At 35.6% G+C, this 17,009-nt stretch overlaps 3 protein-coding genes and 1 non-coding gene across 6 annotated transcripts; 2 read left to right on the top strand and 2 right to left on the bottom strand.

Annotated features, from left to right (window-relative positions):
- Positions 1–123: 123 nt before the first annotated feature.
- LOC113847112 (probable carboxylesterase SOBER1-like) lies at positions 124–3,237 on the bottom strand. Of its 3 annotated transcripts, none has more exons than XM_027475990.1 (6): positions 2,935–3,237; positions 2,555–2,607; positions 1,494–1,617; positions 1,230–1,351; positions 461–568; positions 124–376 (listed from the first exon to the last, which is right to left on the bottom strand). In XM_027475990.1, exons 1-6 carry the CDS (start codon positions 3,191–3,193, stop codon positions 281–283), a joined length of 762 nt encoding a protein of 253 aa, XP_027331791.1. In that variant the 5' UTR covers positions 3,194–3,237; the 3' UTR covers positions 124–280. The 3 variants fall into 3 exon arrangements, with proteins under 3 accessions (XP_027331791.1, XP_027331792.1, XP_027331793.1); XM_027475991.1 differs by having other exon boundaries at positions 124–373; XM_027475992.1 differs by having other exon boundaries at positions 124–373; positions 472–568.
- Positions 3,238–4,937: 1,700 nt separating this feature from the next.
- LOC113848383 lies at positions 4,938–7,066 on the bottom strand. Its single transcript, XM_027477869.1, has 2 exons — positions 6,634–7,066; positions 4,938–6,411 (listed from the first exon to the last, which is right to left on the bottom strand). The coding sequence occupies exons 1-2, from the start codon at positions 7,031–7,033 to the stop codon at positions 5,882–5,884; spliced, it is 930 nt and encodes a 309-aa protein (XP_027333670.1). The 5' UTR covers positions 7,034–7,066; the 3' UTR covers positions 4,938–5,881.
- Positions 5,164–5,268, top strand: LOC113848683. Its single transcript, XR_003501946.1, has one exon. It is a non-coding gene; the product is annotated as a small nucleolar RNA snoR109 (small nucleolar RNA).
- Positions 7,067–8,633: 1,567 nt separating the features above from the next.
- LOC113847212 (alkaline ceramidase-like) lies at positions 8,634–12,447 on the top strand. Its single transcript, XM_027476175.1, has 3 exons — positions 8,634–8,793; positions 9,699–10,013; positions 11,492–12,447. The coding sequence occupies exons 2-3, from the start codon at positions 9,760–9,762 to the stop codon at positions 12,003–12,005; spliced, it is 768 nt and encodes a 255-aa protein (XP_027331976.1). The 5' UTR covers positions 8,634–8,793; positions 9,699–9,759; the 3' UTR covers positions 12,006–12,447.
- The last annotated feature ends 4,562 nt before the right edge of the window (positions 12,448–17,009 follow it).

The following is a 17,009-nucleotide window of genomic DNA, read 5'->3' as shown; positions in this document are numbered from 1 at the left end:
ATAAATACTAATTAAGTAAAAAGCAGAGATCTGTAGCAATTAGCTTAAAGTAAATTATTCCAGATACTACAGACGGGAAAAGAGCAAAGCTCCAAAGTGAGAGAGAGAGAGAAGAAAATAAAAGCTAATGGTATATCCCACTGTGATGCAAAAAGAGTAAAAGATGAAGATAATTTCAATGCCGGTTAACACTGGGATGAATAAAACGAAATAGATTAACTGATGAGGGAGTCTACACAAGTACAAGCCTATATTCAAATTATATTCCAGGCTGAAATAACTATTGGGAAGAACTCTGTAGGCGCGCATTGATCCATGACTCGAGATACCGCAGCTCCTCATGGTTTATCGAGTGGTCAAGACCAGGATAAGCCTGCTAATACAATAAATGTCAATATCCATGATGGACGGAAGGGCTTGTTGGATAAATAATCGAACTGTTGAGAACTTAGAATTTCACCTTAAACTCACATCCCACACCAATTTTTTCAAGGAATGGGGGACCTGCTTGTCCGGCCTCGAACAATACGGTTCTATCAACCAGCCCATGGGACCATAGTATGGGTGTCTACAGATATTTATATACACTAGGTCAATAAATAGAACAGATGATAATTACATACCGCAAAATTCAGTTGAATCAAATATTACTAGGACAGACTAAAAAATTTGTACAGTCCTACCAATTAAAAATACCCCATCAAATCATACCAAGTTATTCTAGTGTCACGCTCATGGCACATGTGGAAAGCGATTCTATATTCTAATGACACAAACAATTAAAGACTTTGAGGTGTCATTGTTCCAAGGAAGATTGAATTTCAACAACTACATGCCCCAATGAGGAAAACCAACTGAGCTGGCATTCATGCTTGACAGGGAAAGAAAATAGAAATCCATGCTGTTGTGTGTATTTAAAGCCATGGGTATGATTTTCAATGTTGGGTCGGTGTGTTTTTGTTGGGACATACAGCAAATATCGTGTTCCAAAATCCAAAGAACAAAGATAAAGGCAAACTCAATATTTCCACATAATCCTTTGATCCAAGAGGCGGTTAGTACGTAACCAAATCATTACCCGCAACCATTCTATTTTCCCATCCAATGTTATAGATTCAGAGTAATTACTCTTGAAGAAAATGGGCAGAACACAGCTACACTTGACAAAAAGGAAATACGAGAGAAAAAATATTAAGGTGGCACATAATAATATTCCTAAAGATCAGTACCTGCTTTGCCTCTGGTGTAATTTGTTCTGTAAAAGACGAATTGAATGGAATCCAACCACTAAAGACTGCACCTCCACCTAAAGTTTTAGGGTGCAGTAGAACACTAGCCAAAGTCAAGGCACCTGCAAAACAATGTTCCCATTAGCAAACTGTTTACTGTTTATAAATCACATCCATTTTTCTATTAATGAATTGGTAAGAGGATGAGAGATGCACAAACATGCAGAGACACACTCATACAGACACGGGAAATAAAAGAGAGACCTCCTTGACTGAATCCACAGATAAATATATTGTTAGGGTTTATGCCAGCAGCTATTTCCTTGTCTATAGTAGCATGCACATTTCGAACAGCTTTAAGTAAACTACTCTCGTCATTTGGAGAATCCTGACAAATATAAGCAAAACGTTTTGCAACATAAATTGATTAGATCAGTAACATATCCTGAACCGGATAATAGTAATTGCCTAACTCAAGTTGCTATGCCAGTACACTAAGCTTTTTAGTAAATCAAAGTAGTTGAACAAAAGAAGGGGGGCAAAAAACAACAAAAAGCCCCTCCTTAAGCTTGTTACACGACATTTACAAGACATGGTGACATGATGTTTTCAAGAAAATTTATTGTAGAAAACTGATCATGTTCACAGTCACCCAAGTGTTGGCCTGAAAACTACATCATTAAGTTAAGGAGACACACTGGCTCACCGTATGTAAGAGAAGGGTGTAACTTGCTTCACACAGAAATTCGAAACTAATTAGAACCACAAATAAGATAATTTTTTCCTTCTAAAAGGAACATTGTAACTGATCAGATTGAAGGCAGTAAGCATAACTATGATCAGTGGTCAAAAACTTTGACGTATCAATATAAAATTATAAATGTACACGTGAGAAATATGGTTCAATTCACTGCCAATACATGGTGGCATTAGTAAACAAACCAATATTAGGTTAAGGCTACACAGAAGAGCACTCTGCAGATCTCATGATTCTTAATATCGGTTAACAATTAGCACCACTTTCGACAGAATTATGCTTGATGTCAAGTGGACTTTACAACCAGTCACTAACATTTTGTAAATATATTGAAAAAATATGTAATACACATACTCCAATTCACAATCTGACAGCACTTCGCAATACAGAAAATGTGGAAAAAGGAGATATAAAGAATCCCACAGCATTCTAAAAATAAGAAAAGCAGTAATTTGCTGTATTGCTTATCATTTTCCCTTCAAGACTGGTCATTCGGCATCAATATTCTCAAGAAAGAGAGTGAGTGAACAGAAATAATCCAAAACGGAAAAAAAAGAGTTGAACTTACAGCTGTCACAGGAATCTCAAGAATGTCAAACCACGAAGGCATTATATAACCATCTACAAGAAGAGCGAATCAGTATATGGCATTTTCATAGCATTGTATCTAAAATAAAACTGGATAGTAAGTCTATCGTGTTGTTAACAAATGCCGTCATAGGTGAATGAATGTACATTAAAAGGTACGAAGCAGAAAATCAAGACTAAACAAGGGAGGAATAGGAGAAAAGATCAAAGGAAACACTTATACGAACAACATTAACGAAGGCCCATCAATCGGAAGCTCTAATTAACAACGCCTAATTATGAATTCTAAGATCCCCTAAAACCTCAATTTTGTGGACAACACTGGTAAATAAAAGTAGAAGAAGTGAGGCATAGACATACGGTTGCAAGTGACTGGGGCGGAAGGGGCAGAGGGGAAGGACCATTTGGTGTTTCTGAATCGGGGAGAAGTGAAAAATGTTTTGATGGGTTCGTTGGGAGGGCCAGAGTCACCCAAACCGTGAAGCCACAGAATAAAACTTGGCGCCATGGACATGGAGTGTTGTCGTGGAAGATAGTGGTTATTTGGAAAGGAAAGTAGAAACAGAATGGCGCTACTTAATGTGATTGCAAACACAACAGTGGGCTTTATCAGATTCATCTCATCCCTCGATCTTCCTTCGACCCACCCTCCACTCCACCAATTTCTTTTTAACATGCGCCTTCCCTTACCCCTGTTTTCTTAAATTGTACTTTACATCCTTGAATGGTGTGTAATTTTAATTTTTTATTAAGTTCAATGAGTTATTTTAATTACAATGTTTATTTTTTAATATAATTCAGTAAATATATATGTATATAAGAAAATTTGAATTCTTTTTATAAAATTTATCAATTTTATATAATGTTATATTAAGGTCTTGAGATTTTATTTAACTATAATTTAATATTTTGATCGATAAATTTTAAGAAAAAAACGGATTCATTTAATTTATAAAATTTTAAGAAAAATATAAGATTTGAAAGTCTTAAATGAAAGAGAATAATAAGAGAACTGGGTTAAATTAATTTAAAAAATATAAAGGCACATTTAACTCCGAGAAACTTGATGATTGGGATCATATATAATTTTAGAAGGGTGACTCGTGTTCAAACCATTGATTTTGAAAATTTCATTTCTAAGCCTACATCACAACATGAGTTACATAGACTAGTTGTCATTGGACTATTTTCTACGAGATATATGAGAAATTGGATACGTCAAAGGAAAAGGTGATAATTTCAATTTTTAAGCAACTTGTCCACAACTTCTAGGACTTGGAAAGGGTCATAAAACCTTGTTGTAAGTTCATGGTTATTTTGGCCAGCCATGGTCATCTTCTTCTTTGCATGCCTCTTCGTCTACCATGCTGCACATGGCCAGTTGTACTTCAGTGGTTTCTAAACTATTTTCAATCAATCATTTTTTTTCATCACAGCTGCAACCTTTTAAATTAGAATATTTAATAGTTGGAATTAAATTTAATAATATTAAACAAGAATAGAATTCATATATCCTAGTACTTTTAAAAAATTGTTTTTATTAGTTTGTATAATTTATTTTTTTCATAAAAGGACCACAAAAAGGTAATTAAAACATTATATGATAATAGCTCTTAAAAGAAAACTTTGCTAAGGTACAAGCGAAAGGAGCAAAATCTTTTTTAAAAAATGAAAAGAATAAATATTTCTTTTATTTTGAAAAATATTTGTCAACAATTAAATTTTATATTTTAATAAAATCAGCACAAAAGATTTTTTTTAAATAAGTGATTTTTTCAAATATTATAATAGTAGTATAATCACTCATTATAACAAAATAATAATAATAAATATGTCTCACTAAATATTTTATATTTATAATATAAAAATAACAAATCACAACTAAAGATTAAGTAGCACATTAAAAAAATTACTATTTACTAGACAAAGTAGTAACAAAATTTACTTAATACATGTATTTATAATTTATAAACAAAAAAATTGCATAAGTGGATATAAAAAAGTTATTTCTTCCTTTTTTTTTTATAAGAAATAAAATACAACATTTCTTTAGTTCTTATTAAATTTTTTATATTTTTATTTTATTAATATTATTAATTATATAAATTATTTATTATAATATTTAATATTATAAATATTTTTAAAATAAATTTTATATTAATAAAAAATATAAGTGACTTAATTATTTTTTTAATTATAAAAATTTAATTTTTTTATTTTTTATAAAAGAAAATAGGATGTTGTAAAAATTTATTCTTTAATAAAAAGAATAGGAGGTAGTATGTAATAGTGATTTTCGGCGGTGCTGAGCAGTAAAGATAGTATAAATACGAGGCAGTAACCGGTCGTTATTGTTTACCCTCAGTTCTCAAATCTTCTAGGGTTAGGGCTGGTTTCTCCGCACCCTCGCCATGGAGTTTGATGTTTGGCTCAATCACCCCTAACAGTCTGGTTTCTTTGGTGTTTGGTGACTATCTTTTTCGTTTTAACCTGATTTATTTTTCTTTTAATTATTGTGTGAGGCTACATGTACCAAGAATAGGGTGGGAAGCAAAAAGCCGGTACCCTTGATTCTTGAATGTGCCATAGCGGCTGTAGCCAGATCAAACAGACCAGAGAAGCTAACTGGCCGGTTGTTATGAGATCCTTTTTGGGTTTCCGTTAACATATCTGCTTACCGAGCTTCTCACATTTGATTTGTTCTGTACTGTTCCTTCTGTTTTCTGAATTTCTGAAACAAAACATAAGTTGAATTTTGGAATATGAAAACAATGTGGCTAACGTATGCAGGTGGCGTAGTTGGGTTTTCAAAACTTTTAAAACTGGACACTTTTTTGTGATTTGGAACGAAAATACCCCCATCTTTATCCATTAGATCTCCTTCGATCGGGTGTTAAGATCTACACTCTTAATAAATTATAAGATTTTATAAGGATAAAAACTAAAAAAAAAATAAATTAGTTCATTTACATCGCGCCTAATTAAATTGGAAGACACATTTTTATTTTACACTATACGCAAGAGATAATTTTACATGCAGGATTTGGCAAGTTGGACATTTCAGCTACTGTGCCCAACCATATTTATGTGCCGCACATCGCCACATTCATTTGAAGGGTTTTGTATTAGGCAGCAACAGACCAATTTATTATTTACTTTGCTGTGCCAATCAAAGGGGCAAAACTTAGCCAGAGCACAGCACTTCTTGGGCGCACTTAAGGCACTTCTACACCAACATTTTATCAACTGAAATTACAAAAAAGAAAAAAAGTACTTCTATACCTATGCACATGTAGCATCAATGTAACTATAATTGCATCCCAAGGCCCTCTGCATTAAACGCATTAGTCAAATGACCAACTCTGAAAGCATCCTTACTCCTATAATCATCCCTACAATTGTATGATTTCACCGATCTTGCTTCAAACCCCACGGACTTTCTGGTAGAGAAAGTTTCCCCACCATGAGAAAAAGGTGATGATGCCTTTCTAGTTGCAACAACCTCGTTAGTTGTTCTTTCGTAAGAACTAAACCACTTGGCTTGCATGTAGCCATTTCTCCTCCATGGAGGTATGTGCAGATCCATGCTTTTCATTGAGCCCTGAATAGCATTGCACATCAACCTCACAACCAGCTTAAGCTCTTCCACTTTACCAACAAATACTCGAGGAAAAGCACTAAGTAACGAAGCATATTGATTTGTGGGACGAGCTATTTCAAATTCTGCAACAAGGGAAATTTCAATAATGTAGCGATTTCCAGCAATATTCACGTCAACGTAATCGTAATCACCAACAGGGAATCTTCTATTTTTCTCGCACTTTGATTTGCAAAGTCCTGTTATGAAAAGTGAGAAATCATCATAATTCAAAGCAATTGACGTCATTTCCTTCCATCAAAATGAAATGAACAGGTAGTTATGTAAAATTTAGGTGGAAAAAAATTATGCTTCCTTGTTAGATCAACACAGACAGGAAAAAAGAATTTATATGATCTCAGTTATTTTTTTTCAATATTTAATGGAAAGGGAAAATAATTGCATAAAATCAGAGTACTCACCTGCATCAAATCCTCTCTGACGCAAGCGAGCCATCAGGTGGCGTTTGAATCCGGGCGATGAGTAATCCCCCACAAGCCCCAAATCAATTTCAACTTCTCTCCTAATATTTTCTTTGACATCCCCATCTTCGCCAAATATCCCCTCCAACATCTCCCTCTTCTCAGAATCAGACCACTCTGAATCAATCTCAAGCCCTTCCTCTCCTTCGCAACCAGCCACAGCGGCATCTTCTCCTTCCTCCTCTCTCTCCATGAACGATTTCACAAGATCCGACAGATCAATCAAGCCTTCTCGCGAGTGCTCGCTCCCATTGCTCTTGAAGAGCCTCACCCGCGTCACGTCGGCGTCAAAGGCCGCCGCTACCCTCTCAAACCTCACCGGAACCCTTCCCAATCCCATGCCTCAGTTTACAATTTCCTCTATTCGCTTTACACAAAGTACGGATGAGAGACAAGATTAAGTAAGAACAAGAAGAGGGAAACGGCGTCGTATTTGTACGTTATTTTCAAGTACGTTGCGATGGCAGAGATTTACTTCAATTACAGCATGAATGTGGTCCAAATTACGACATTTTTGGATGAACACAAGTCCCATAAGCGTCCAGGTTCACTTTTCCATATTGCGTTTGAAGGAACGGAGTTGGACGATTATTGGTTTCTACTAGTTACAGGCAGTCAAACTGTTCAACAACTCATCATCGTAATCCTATAATTTAGTTTATTTCCAAGTTCCAACTGTTTTCATCACAATTTCTTTTTTGATAAAATACTATTCTAAGGATATTTTATTTAAATTAATATGGATGCAACGTGAATAAGCGTTTGTTTTATTTGAACGTAGATCCAAACGTGTGTTACACATTACAAATTTGGCATGTCTCGAGCTACTTTCTATCCAAATCCAGTCACACACTCATCTCGTGTTTTTCTCTGTCATGCGATGTGGAAATTGGCTGCTGCTCTGTGACTTTCACTCCAAACCCGAGAGCTGCTAGTAAAATGTAATGTAGGTTCAGTGAATATCAAATGAGCGTAGCCATGCATTGATTCTTGGATTTTGTAAAACTAATACAACATAACTCATTTAAAACTTTCGTTTGATCCCTGAATAACATCTGTAGAAGAGTTTCGCATACTTCAATCTCCATTTCTTTAATTTGGTTGACTGGGATACAAACAAATTCACGCAGCCAGTATATAATTAATACTTGCAATTTCTAAACTTAGTAATATATTTGATCAAAATAAATTTTATTTTAATTTATTCAAATAATTTCAAATGTTAAATTTATGTCATGAACTATTATATAATACAAATTTATTAAATAAACGCATTATTGAGTTGCTTAAAAAAATCAAATATTTTAAGCATGTATATTTTGATTTTATGCTTAATATTTTGAATGAAAATTTTGATAATTAAGTGAGTCAAAAAATATCATCGAAATAGATGTATTTTATCTACTGAAAAGGGATATTTTAAAAAGAAAGATATCAAAGTGATCGATTACAATAAATAAATATTATAATTGGTCCACGATGCATTTTTCTTTATGACTAAAAAACTGATAATTAATAACTAAAAAAATATAGAATAAAAATGTTAGACATCAGAGAACTATTAATTGTGATAAAATTAATCTTTTAAAAATATTAGGTGATATCTAAATAGCTCACATCTAAAACTTCTTAAAAGTTTGTCAAACATTCAAAATTCATTTACTACATTTTATAACTACACAATTAGCAAAAAAGCTAGATATATTTCTTTTAGCTCGGAGGAGGGAAAAAATAAAACTAAATCTTCTACCGTCTTAAAACGCATTGAAACCGCGTAAATGCTGCTAGGAATGCAGTGTCGAACGGTGTTAGATTGAGTTGGACTGATTTCGGTCAAGATGCGGCCCAAAGAGAAGTTTGACTTATGAGGCCTGAAGGAATCGTGGGCCAGACGAGATTCCCGACCCGATATATAATATAGTAATATATTATAGAATTTTAAATACGGAATGGCATGTAAAATAACTAGACTCGCAAAATCCAGAGCATAGCGTAGGGTTGCTGCGTTCCGTTCCGATGGGTTTGTGATTTGAGATTTCACGGCGCGCATTATCAAAATCTTGTGTGTTTCGCGGCCATTGCCTCTGCTCGTGGCTTCAGGTAATCTTTCTCTTTTCACTTCATTTACATTCTAAACTATCACCATTTTTTTTTATAAACGCCTCCTGCTTCTATTTCCGGACTTCCTCTCTTTCTTCCCCAATTTCCCTAACCCTAGACCTAATTACTCGCTTCATCTTTGTCACACCAAACGCTCTAAGCTTTTCGACGCTTTTCCCCAATCATCTCTCCGAAATTTTCCGATCGGTGGTTCACTCTGGCTCTTCGGTTTCATTAGTGAGGCACGAATCTTGCTTCCTCTGGATTCCTTGCTCGATACGGTTGCATCTCAATCCGTTTTTATCTCGAGATAAAGGAATACTGCATTAGCATTTCTGACATCGCAGAATTCACCGTCGTTGGCGTCGTTGGCTATTGGAGTTAAAGCATTTTAGGACCATTTGAATTTCATCAATTGCATTGATATAATTTTTTTCTCCTTTGGAATTTTACACATGATCTATAGTCATGGATGCACGCTTTAGCAGTACAACTTTAAAACCGAATATCTCTTCAGCTTCTGGTGTGTATGCTTGTATTATAAATCTTGTGTGAACTTTTCAATAGCTGTTTTTGATTTTCAAGTTTACACTGTGAGGGGTTTTGAGGTTTCTCTCTTGATTTTTATCTGCAGAATTAATCTTGAAATTTAATGTAGTGACCAAACTGTAGATCCTTACATGTTTTCTATTGATACTTTTCAGTACATTGTTATTGAATTACATCCATATCTGCACTTGGAACTAATTTTGTCGTACTGACTCAGTACATTTACCAGGCTTTCATTGTGAATTAACAGTTGTGTGTACGTGATATTTGAGAACTGCTTGACTTGATTGCTTTCACCCTTACAAACAAATATTTTGATTGATTGGATTTTGACATGTTGCTACATGGTTTTGCAGGATTTTTTTTAATTCTGTAGCTCCGAATACAGATAAATCAATAATCAGGTTGTAGAGGAGAATGGCAGAAACTATATCTAGCTTCTGGGGTCCAGTCACATCCACCAAAGAGTGTTGTGAAAAAAATTATGCATATTCATCTTACATTGCTGAATTTTATAACACAATATCCAACATCCCAACGATACTTCTGGCTCTGATGGGTCTTATAAATGCATTAAGACAACGATTTGAGAAAAGATTTAGTGTTCTTCATGTATCAAATATGACACTTGCCATTGGAAGCATGTTGTACCATGCCACACTGCAACATGTGTAAGTATCTCCATCATTTTTTTTCCATTAGTTTAAATGAATTAATGTTTGCTTTTATGAAAGGTTCCATTTTGTTTTAAGTTTGTATGATACAAAATGATTTTGTCATTATATAGATCTGTTAATTTCATAATTGAAGAATTTGGATTTAAGGCGCTCGCAAGGAATAAGTTTTATATGTTTATCACCATCAATATGCATACATTAACATCTTTCATATGCATATGGTTTGCTTGATTTTCATGTTTTTGAACCGTTAGTGTTTTTTTCCCTAGAATCCCAATAATCACTGTTTTATTTATTCTATCTCACTTGTTCAACTTAGTTAATCTATATTCCATACTACTATGAAGGGAGTGTGGACACCTCTGTTATAAATGGTGGATGGGGGAAAGTAAACAATTCACCATGTACTTATGGTGGATGGCACTGTGACCAATGGCATAGTGACTAATTAAATTCTTACAATTTGAAGTAAAATCCTGGTTTTAACTACCTCTTTGAGAGGAAAAGACAGCCGCTAGTCAAAACAGGAGAGAATCAAAGAACAGGGGAAGTGAGAACATGGAAGAATGATGGGGGAATAACATGAGCAAAGAATCAGAAAGAGTGTAGACAGAGATGGCCCAAATCGCAGGAGAGGTTTGTGGAGGAGGAGAGGATATGTGAATGGAGAATGGATTATGTTCAGGTTTACATTTAGATCATTCACTGGAGATGAATGGGGTTGGTCACACAATTGCCAGAGATGATGGATGGGTATGGAGTTCATACAGTTTGATGAGGTTGTTAGTGTGGTTGTTGTTGCACCCTCTGGATTTCATATAACAATTCTTATTACAAAATATTAAAAAAAAAAACCTTTTAAAAAATCCCTGTCTACCATTTCTGCTTGGATCACCATAACTGTCATTGCACCTGAGAGAACACTGGCCTCCGTTTGCCATCATGCAGAACCTTCAATGCCATGCATGTCTGTTGTCTGAAGTGGTTTGCTCAATTTCAGCCCACCATGGTGGCTTGTGCTGCCAAGGCAGCAATTTTACAACACTGGATGACTGAATCAACAGCTCTCGCTCTTTTTTATTAATTAAATAATTTTAAAGAAATGTATGAAATTTATTAATATTGTTAGTTCACGTTAGTCCAACTTTAGGACCAAAGTGAGATACAAGAAGGATTGTCATGTGAGTTTATAAATTGGGAGCTATAAAATAATTCTGAGCTAGATAGTTAATAATTCTGGGGACAAGTTATCAATTTTATTCACTGAAAAACGATGCTTTTGCTGATAACTGAACGATTGTTCATAGGAATTAATCTTCAGTTACATTTTTCTTCCATTGAACAAATACTACTAGGTTGTTGTTTTTCCCCTTGTAAAACTGGGTAGATTGATTATTTAGTTTGCTCATCAATGATTCAATGTTCCTGCTTTGGATGACTATTTATTGTTCAGATGTTGTGCTTTATTTTAGGCAACAGCAAGGTGATGAAACTCCAATGGTATGGGAGGTGCTGCTGTACATGTACATCCTCTACTCACCAGATTGGCATTACCGCAGTACAATGCCCATCTTCCTCTTTGTGTATGGTGCAGTTTTTGCCATTGCCCATTCAGTGTTCCGTTTTGGTATTGGCTTCAAAGTGCATTATATCATTCTCATTCTCCTCTGCATTCCGAGAATGTACAAGTATTACATTTACACTCAAGATGTTTCTGCCAAGCGGCTCGCAAAGCTATTTCTAGTTACTCTTGTATTTGGCAGTTTGTTTGGGTTCTGCGATCGTGTTTTCTGCAAGGAGATATCCCGTTGGCCTATTAACCCTCAGGGTCATGCTTTGTGGCATGTGTTCATGGGTTTTAATTCCTACTTTGCGAACACATTCTTGATGTTTTGCCGTGCTCAACAGCGTGGGTGGTCTCCTAAAGTTCTTCATTTAATGGGTGTTTTACCGTATGTGAAGATTGAGAAACCAAAAAGCCAGTAACAGATATTTGTGGGAAAAGAAGGAAGCTTCTTTGTGATCATACATTTTGGCGAGATAAGTTGTTAGAAAACCATGTGTCTTTTTTTTGTGGTTTAGATTGCCTTAAAAATGATGATTGATTATTTATATATTTCGATGTAGAATTAGGACATGTACCATATTTATCCCGTCGGTACCTTTTTTGAGCCTGGACCTTTCTTAGCTTTAATGTTGTTATGACAACCAAAAACATAATTTTACTGTAGTGGTTGTTGTTGGGCTCTCAGTTGAATCGATCCTCACACTCTACTTGTAATGTCTTGTGTAAACCTATTCAGGTTCATTTGAGTATATTACTAACTTGTTTTCGAGCGCTTTCAAATGCCACAAACAGTTTGCTGTTGCTTCTCATTGGGGATTTACCTTGTTATGATGTCTAATTATTTCGTATAATTTTTCACTCTACTATCTTCAAAATTCTCATTTTAGAGAAGTTAAATTCTAATTTACTGATGCATAAATTAATACGTGACCTAGATGTATGATACTTGATCATTTGCGTACTACGATGACCATGCCATGTAGAAAGTTAATTTATGTCGTCATGAGATGCTCTGCTCTCCGTTTCGTTACATCATCAAAATGTTCAACTCTTCTTAATCCTATACGATCGGATTTCAGCACTAAAGACACGGATACGTATGTAATTTTGACGTAAACGTTTGTTTAAGCAAATTTTACAAATAACAAAGAAAATTTGTAAAATTTGGTTAAGTGAACCTACATCGTGAGCAGTTGAAGCAACTTGTCAAAGACACAACTTTCACTACCCTTTTCTTCTCTTCACACTTGATTCCTTCGAAGGTAATAGCAGTGATCCAACTCCAAAAGTTTACTACTTTGTCTTCAAAACCTTAACCGACACCTCCCAGTTGCAGAACATTCCTCCTGTTCTTGACCACTTTGAACACATGGAGAAGTTTGAAACGCCTTAGTTCATCTTTGTGTTCCTTATTAGGTTCTATGGTCTTGCTAACATGGTCCAGGATGTTGTTGATTTGTTCTTCAGAATCCCTAGGTCCAGGTGTACACCAACTATTTGTTCATTGAACTTGGTTCTCTCCCCGCTGCCATTGCCTTGACACTGACAAGTTGCTTGAACTGCTCACACGATGTAAGCGAATTTTCTTTATTATTTATAGATTTTACTTAAGTGAAATAAAATTTACATAAATAAATTTAGACTATAAGCTACAATTTGCATTAAAATTATAAAGAATCCGTATTTTTAAGAAAGTGAATAATTAGATGGAATCTCAAGAAAAAAAAATAATTACCGGTAAAAAAAAAAATCTTAAAATTACAAATCTTTTGCCCTAATTCTTAAAAAAAAATTAAAATGTATTTTAAAAAAAAAAAAACTTTGACATCTAGTGTCATTTTACCAAGTTTGGTAGAACATTGCTCATAAGCTGAACTTTTATCCAGTAAGTTTATAAATGCATTGTTCTGGAATCTGATTTAATGTGTCTGCGAAGGAGATAACATATTTTGTGTTATATGGATTATAATTTCAGCTAATTGTTGAGTACTTTCATCTTAGCAAGAGTGAGACTCTGGCTTAAAGAGTGGAACAGGATCACAATTCAACGAACGAGTTGACAAATGGTGCCTGTCATTCGCAAGTTACTTAAATATTGTATAATTAATGGCATATCCAACTAGTTATGATCTATTACAGCACTAGGTTCCTTGGCCTTGTTAGCCACCAAGAACAACGCATGATGTTTGCCTATGGCAAGCTACACTGTGTCACTATAGTTAAAATAATAATAATATATTCTTGTTGGTAATTTTGTCCTTTTGTTTTTCCCATCATTATTTTTACCACCAAATTTCGTCACATTTAGATTCTATCAGAAGTATTTGATGGAGGATCAACCTAGAAACCGTCTCGTAATCCTGAAGATAAATGCTTGGAACTCACGTTTCTGTTGTCGCCATACGGCAATCCTAACCACCAAAATAAAATTTAGAATAAAGAGAAAATGATGTCAAATTCCAAAAGTCATGTATTTTGCTAACAACCTTAGTACTTGGAAAAATACAACACCGATAATAACCAGGTAGCGATTATGGTCCTGAAGATCCATTTTTTGCTTTAGGTCACTCCGTCTCAGTCTCATTACCCCTTTATAAACCCTGAAATATACTGAACCAGTTCACTAATCTCATTATGTTCCTCCCCGTGACTTCTCTTTCAGATACATTCATCTGATTTCTTATACGATAATGGGTGCTAACCTTTGCACTCTGTGGCACCCAAAATCAGACCAAAAATCTAAATCACCTAGTGCTAGAGATGGCAGGTCAGGGTCATCAGGCAAAGATCTTATCATAGCCAAGAAGAGTAAGAAGACAGAGAGCCCAGGATGGTCGTGCAAGATTTTAAAAGGAAATATGGAGATGGGGGCGGAAGAGAAGAAGATTCCAAAACTGACACTAAAAGATTGGATATTAGCTTCTCCCGGTTTGAAGCCAGGCTACATGAAGAGTGGTGCACTCTCAGTGGGTGCATGTAAGCAGTCTAAGAAAAAGGTGCACCCATGTTTAAGCCAATCACATGGATCTTTGATAGCTGAAGCCAAAGACAGTTTATGCTTGGAAAGACACTTCAATCGTGATGAAGAAGGTGAAGGAATAATGCCAAGTTGCTCGTCCATAACTACTACAAGCTTAAGTGGGAAATCACACAAAAGGGTCAGTTTCAAGCTTCCTCATGATGTCATATTTTACTCACCAGAAGAGCCTTCTTGCAAAGAAGCTTCGCGAGAGGAGCATGAGCCTAAGCCTTATGATTATTATTATAGTAGTGAAAGTGAAAACTCATTTTCCTCATCAATCTGCGGAGATAATTCATTTGCCTCTGCAGAGGAACCTTTTTTCAAACTCGCAGTGGATGTTCTTCCTCACGTCTTTGTCTCTTCCAAAATTTGAAGTAGAGTTGTTCTTGCTTACTCATTGCTGTGCTGCTTAATACCTTAATCCGTTCACGTCTGTGTCTTCCACAACTGCTTGTCTTCCTAGTTAATTAATATAAGATAATTTGAAGGGAAGGGATAACATTTAATGGAAATGTATGGCTTGAACACTAAGATTTAAGGGGAAAAATTGAATACATAGATGCAAAGCCTCACATTCTCATAAAAGGATAATTTAATGTCCCAATTTTTCTTGGGTTCAGAATGAATTTTTTTAGGCTGTTACTTTCCACACCTCCTAACTCCTAGAATTTAATTTTCAAAAGTTAATAATACCTTCCAGAACTTTATGTTTGGAAGATATAAAAAAAATGTGCGAGAAAAAGAAAAAACCCCTTTTTTTCGCTTATTTAAGTAGTAATGTATCTGTAATATGTAGCTGATTGAGCACATTGGAGATGACTCTGGTATTGGTATAGACCAGTTTCGTTCTCCAAGAACCAGGCCTGTTCTTGTACCTCTCCTATGAAATACAACAAGTGACTGGCAAAATATGCATCACCCAGATTACTCAAACAGAACCGTCTTTGAATATCCCCTTCCTCCAAAGTTCAGTAAGTAGACGGCTCAGTAATCCATCCTTCTGCTGAGACCACGTGGTTTCAGCGCTTTTCTTCTCAGGAAAATCAGGTACCAAACAAGGACAAGGCACCCAAATTCTACTCGTATTACTAATTAATTGCATTGCTGCAACAAAATGCCAATTAAATTTAATTCGATTTGCACTGGATAGGGCCTTACTCGTAGAAAAAGGTAACCGAACACCCCTTGTCAGATTAAGAGATAATTAACCCAATTGAGGGTAATAATTAGAATATTATTTACTTTAATTAAAGGGTCAAAACCAAGGCTAACTCAGCAAGTCCATCAGTCCATAACAATACCTATAAAAGAAAGGTAGGAAGTACAGGTAAATGATTAACTTTTAATTATAAAAATAGTATTTACTGCTCAGAACCGAGATCTGATTTCAGCATTGGAGTGTCTTTTACAGGTACCCTCCCTACATCAGCAACGTACAGAAGGACGTTATCGTACATAGGCAGATGTCAAAAGATTAATGTTTCTCGAACGGGAACATTTTGGCGCCCACCGTCGGGTACGAATAGCCTCATTTTTTTCAGTCATCATGGTACTAACAAGAAGCAAACAGGAGAGACAAAATTATCAAGGACGGAATTCTCGTCAACAGGAAGATGTCACACCCAATCAACCGATGCTTGAAGTTTTGGCCGAAAGGGAGGGAGATGCAAGCCTCTCTTCTGTAGTAAGACAGCTCCAGGCCGAGATGAGGAAAATGCAACAGGTCAGAGAGAGATGCTCTTGAGATGTCGGCTTTAAGGAGGGAGAACGCTAACTTGAGGGAGGAAATTAAAACCCATATACCCTCTCAGACTATCTTGTTCGCTCAAGAGCAAGTAGAGTCTTCGACATTGCAAGAAAAGCCTAAGGGAACTCCACAAGTTGGAATCCCTACTGAACAGGACGATGTCTCGAGTCGAAGCCCTTTTATTTAGCCTATCCTTGAGGCCAAGTTACCCGATAACTGGAAAGGTTTAACGTTAGAAAAGTATGATGGCACGTCTGACCCAAGAGAACACTTAGATATTTTCATAATCCAAGTCGGTCTGTATACAGAAAACGAGGTCTTATAGTGCAGAATTTTCCCCACTTTCCTTAGAGGACCAACTCTTAGTTGGTTCACCCGACTCTCCCTTTCCTCCATTGACTCTTTCGCAACTCTTAGATGACAATTTAATCTATAGTTCACCACAAACCAACCTCACCCCCTGACATCCCCGGCACTCGTCAATATTCGCTAGGAGAAAGGGGAAACACTTAGAACATTCATGGAACGCTTTGGCAAAGTCACCTTTTCAATCCATAATTTGGAACCAGCCGTGGCCATGCACCACCTCACAACGGCTCTTAGACCAGGACCTTTTGTTAATAGCATATGTAAGAAACCATCCATAGACCTAGA

Source organism: Abrus precatorius, unplaced genomic scaffold (assembly GCF_003935025.1).
Source record: "Abrus precatorius isolate BTA unplaced genomic scaffold, Abrus_2018 Scaffold8, whole genome shotgun sequence".
Classification (NCBI taxonomy): Eukaryota; Viridiplantae; Streptophyta; class Magnoliopsida; order Fabales; family Fabaceae; genus Abrus; species Abrus precatorius.
The sequence above is the reverse complement of the archived record's forward strand: the minus strand, read 5'-3'. Positions and strand labels throughout refer to the sequence as shown.

Excerpts from the sequence above, each read along its gene's own strand:
- LOC113847112 (XM_027475990.1), bottom strand. The coding sequence starts at position 3,193 with ATGAATCTGATAAAGCCCACTGTTGTGTTTGCAATCACATTAAGTAGC. Across the intron at positions 2,608-2,934 it reads CGCCCCAGTCACTTGCAACC|ATGGTTATATAATGCCTTCG; the intron begins GTATGTCTATGC and ends CTCTTCTTGTAG. Across the intron at positions 569-1,229 it reads TTACACCAGAGGCAAAGCAG|ACACCCATACTATGGTCCCA; the intron begins GTACTGATCTTT and ends AAATATCTGTAG.
- LOC113848383 (XM_027477869.1), bottom strand. The coding sequence starts at position 7,033 with ATGGGATTGGGAAGGGTTCCGGTGAGGTTTGAGAGGGTAGCGGCGGCC. Across the intron at positions 6,412-6,633 it reads TCAGAGAGGATTTGATGCAG|GACTTTGCAAATCAAAGTGC; the intron begins GTGAGTACTCTG and ends TTTTCATAACAG.
- LOC113847212 (XM_027476175.1), top strand. The coding sequence starts at position 9,760 with ATGGCAGAAACTATATCTAGCTTCTGGGGTCCAGTCACATCCACCAAA. Across the intron at positions 10,014-11,491 it reads CATGCCACACTGCAACATGT|GCAACAGCAAGGTGATGAAA; the intron begins GTAAGTATCTCC and ends GCTTTATTTTAG.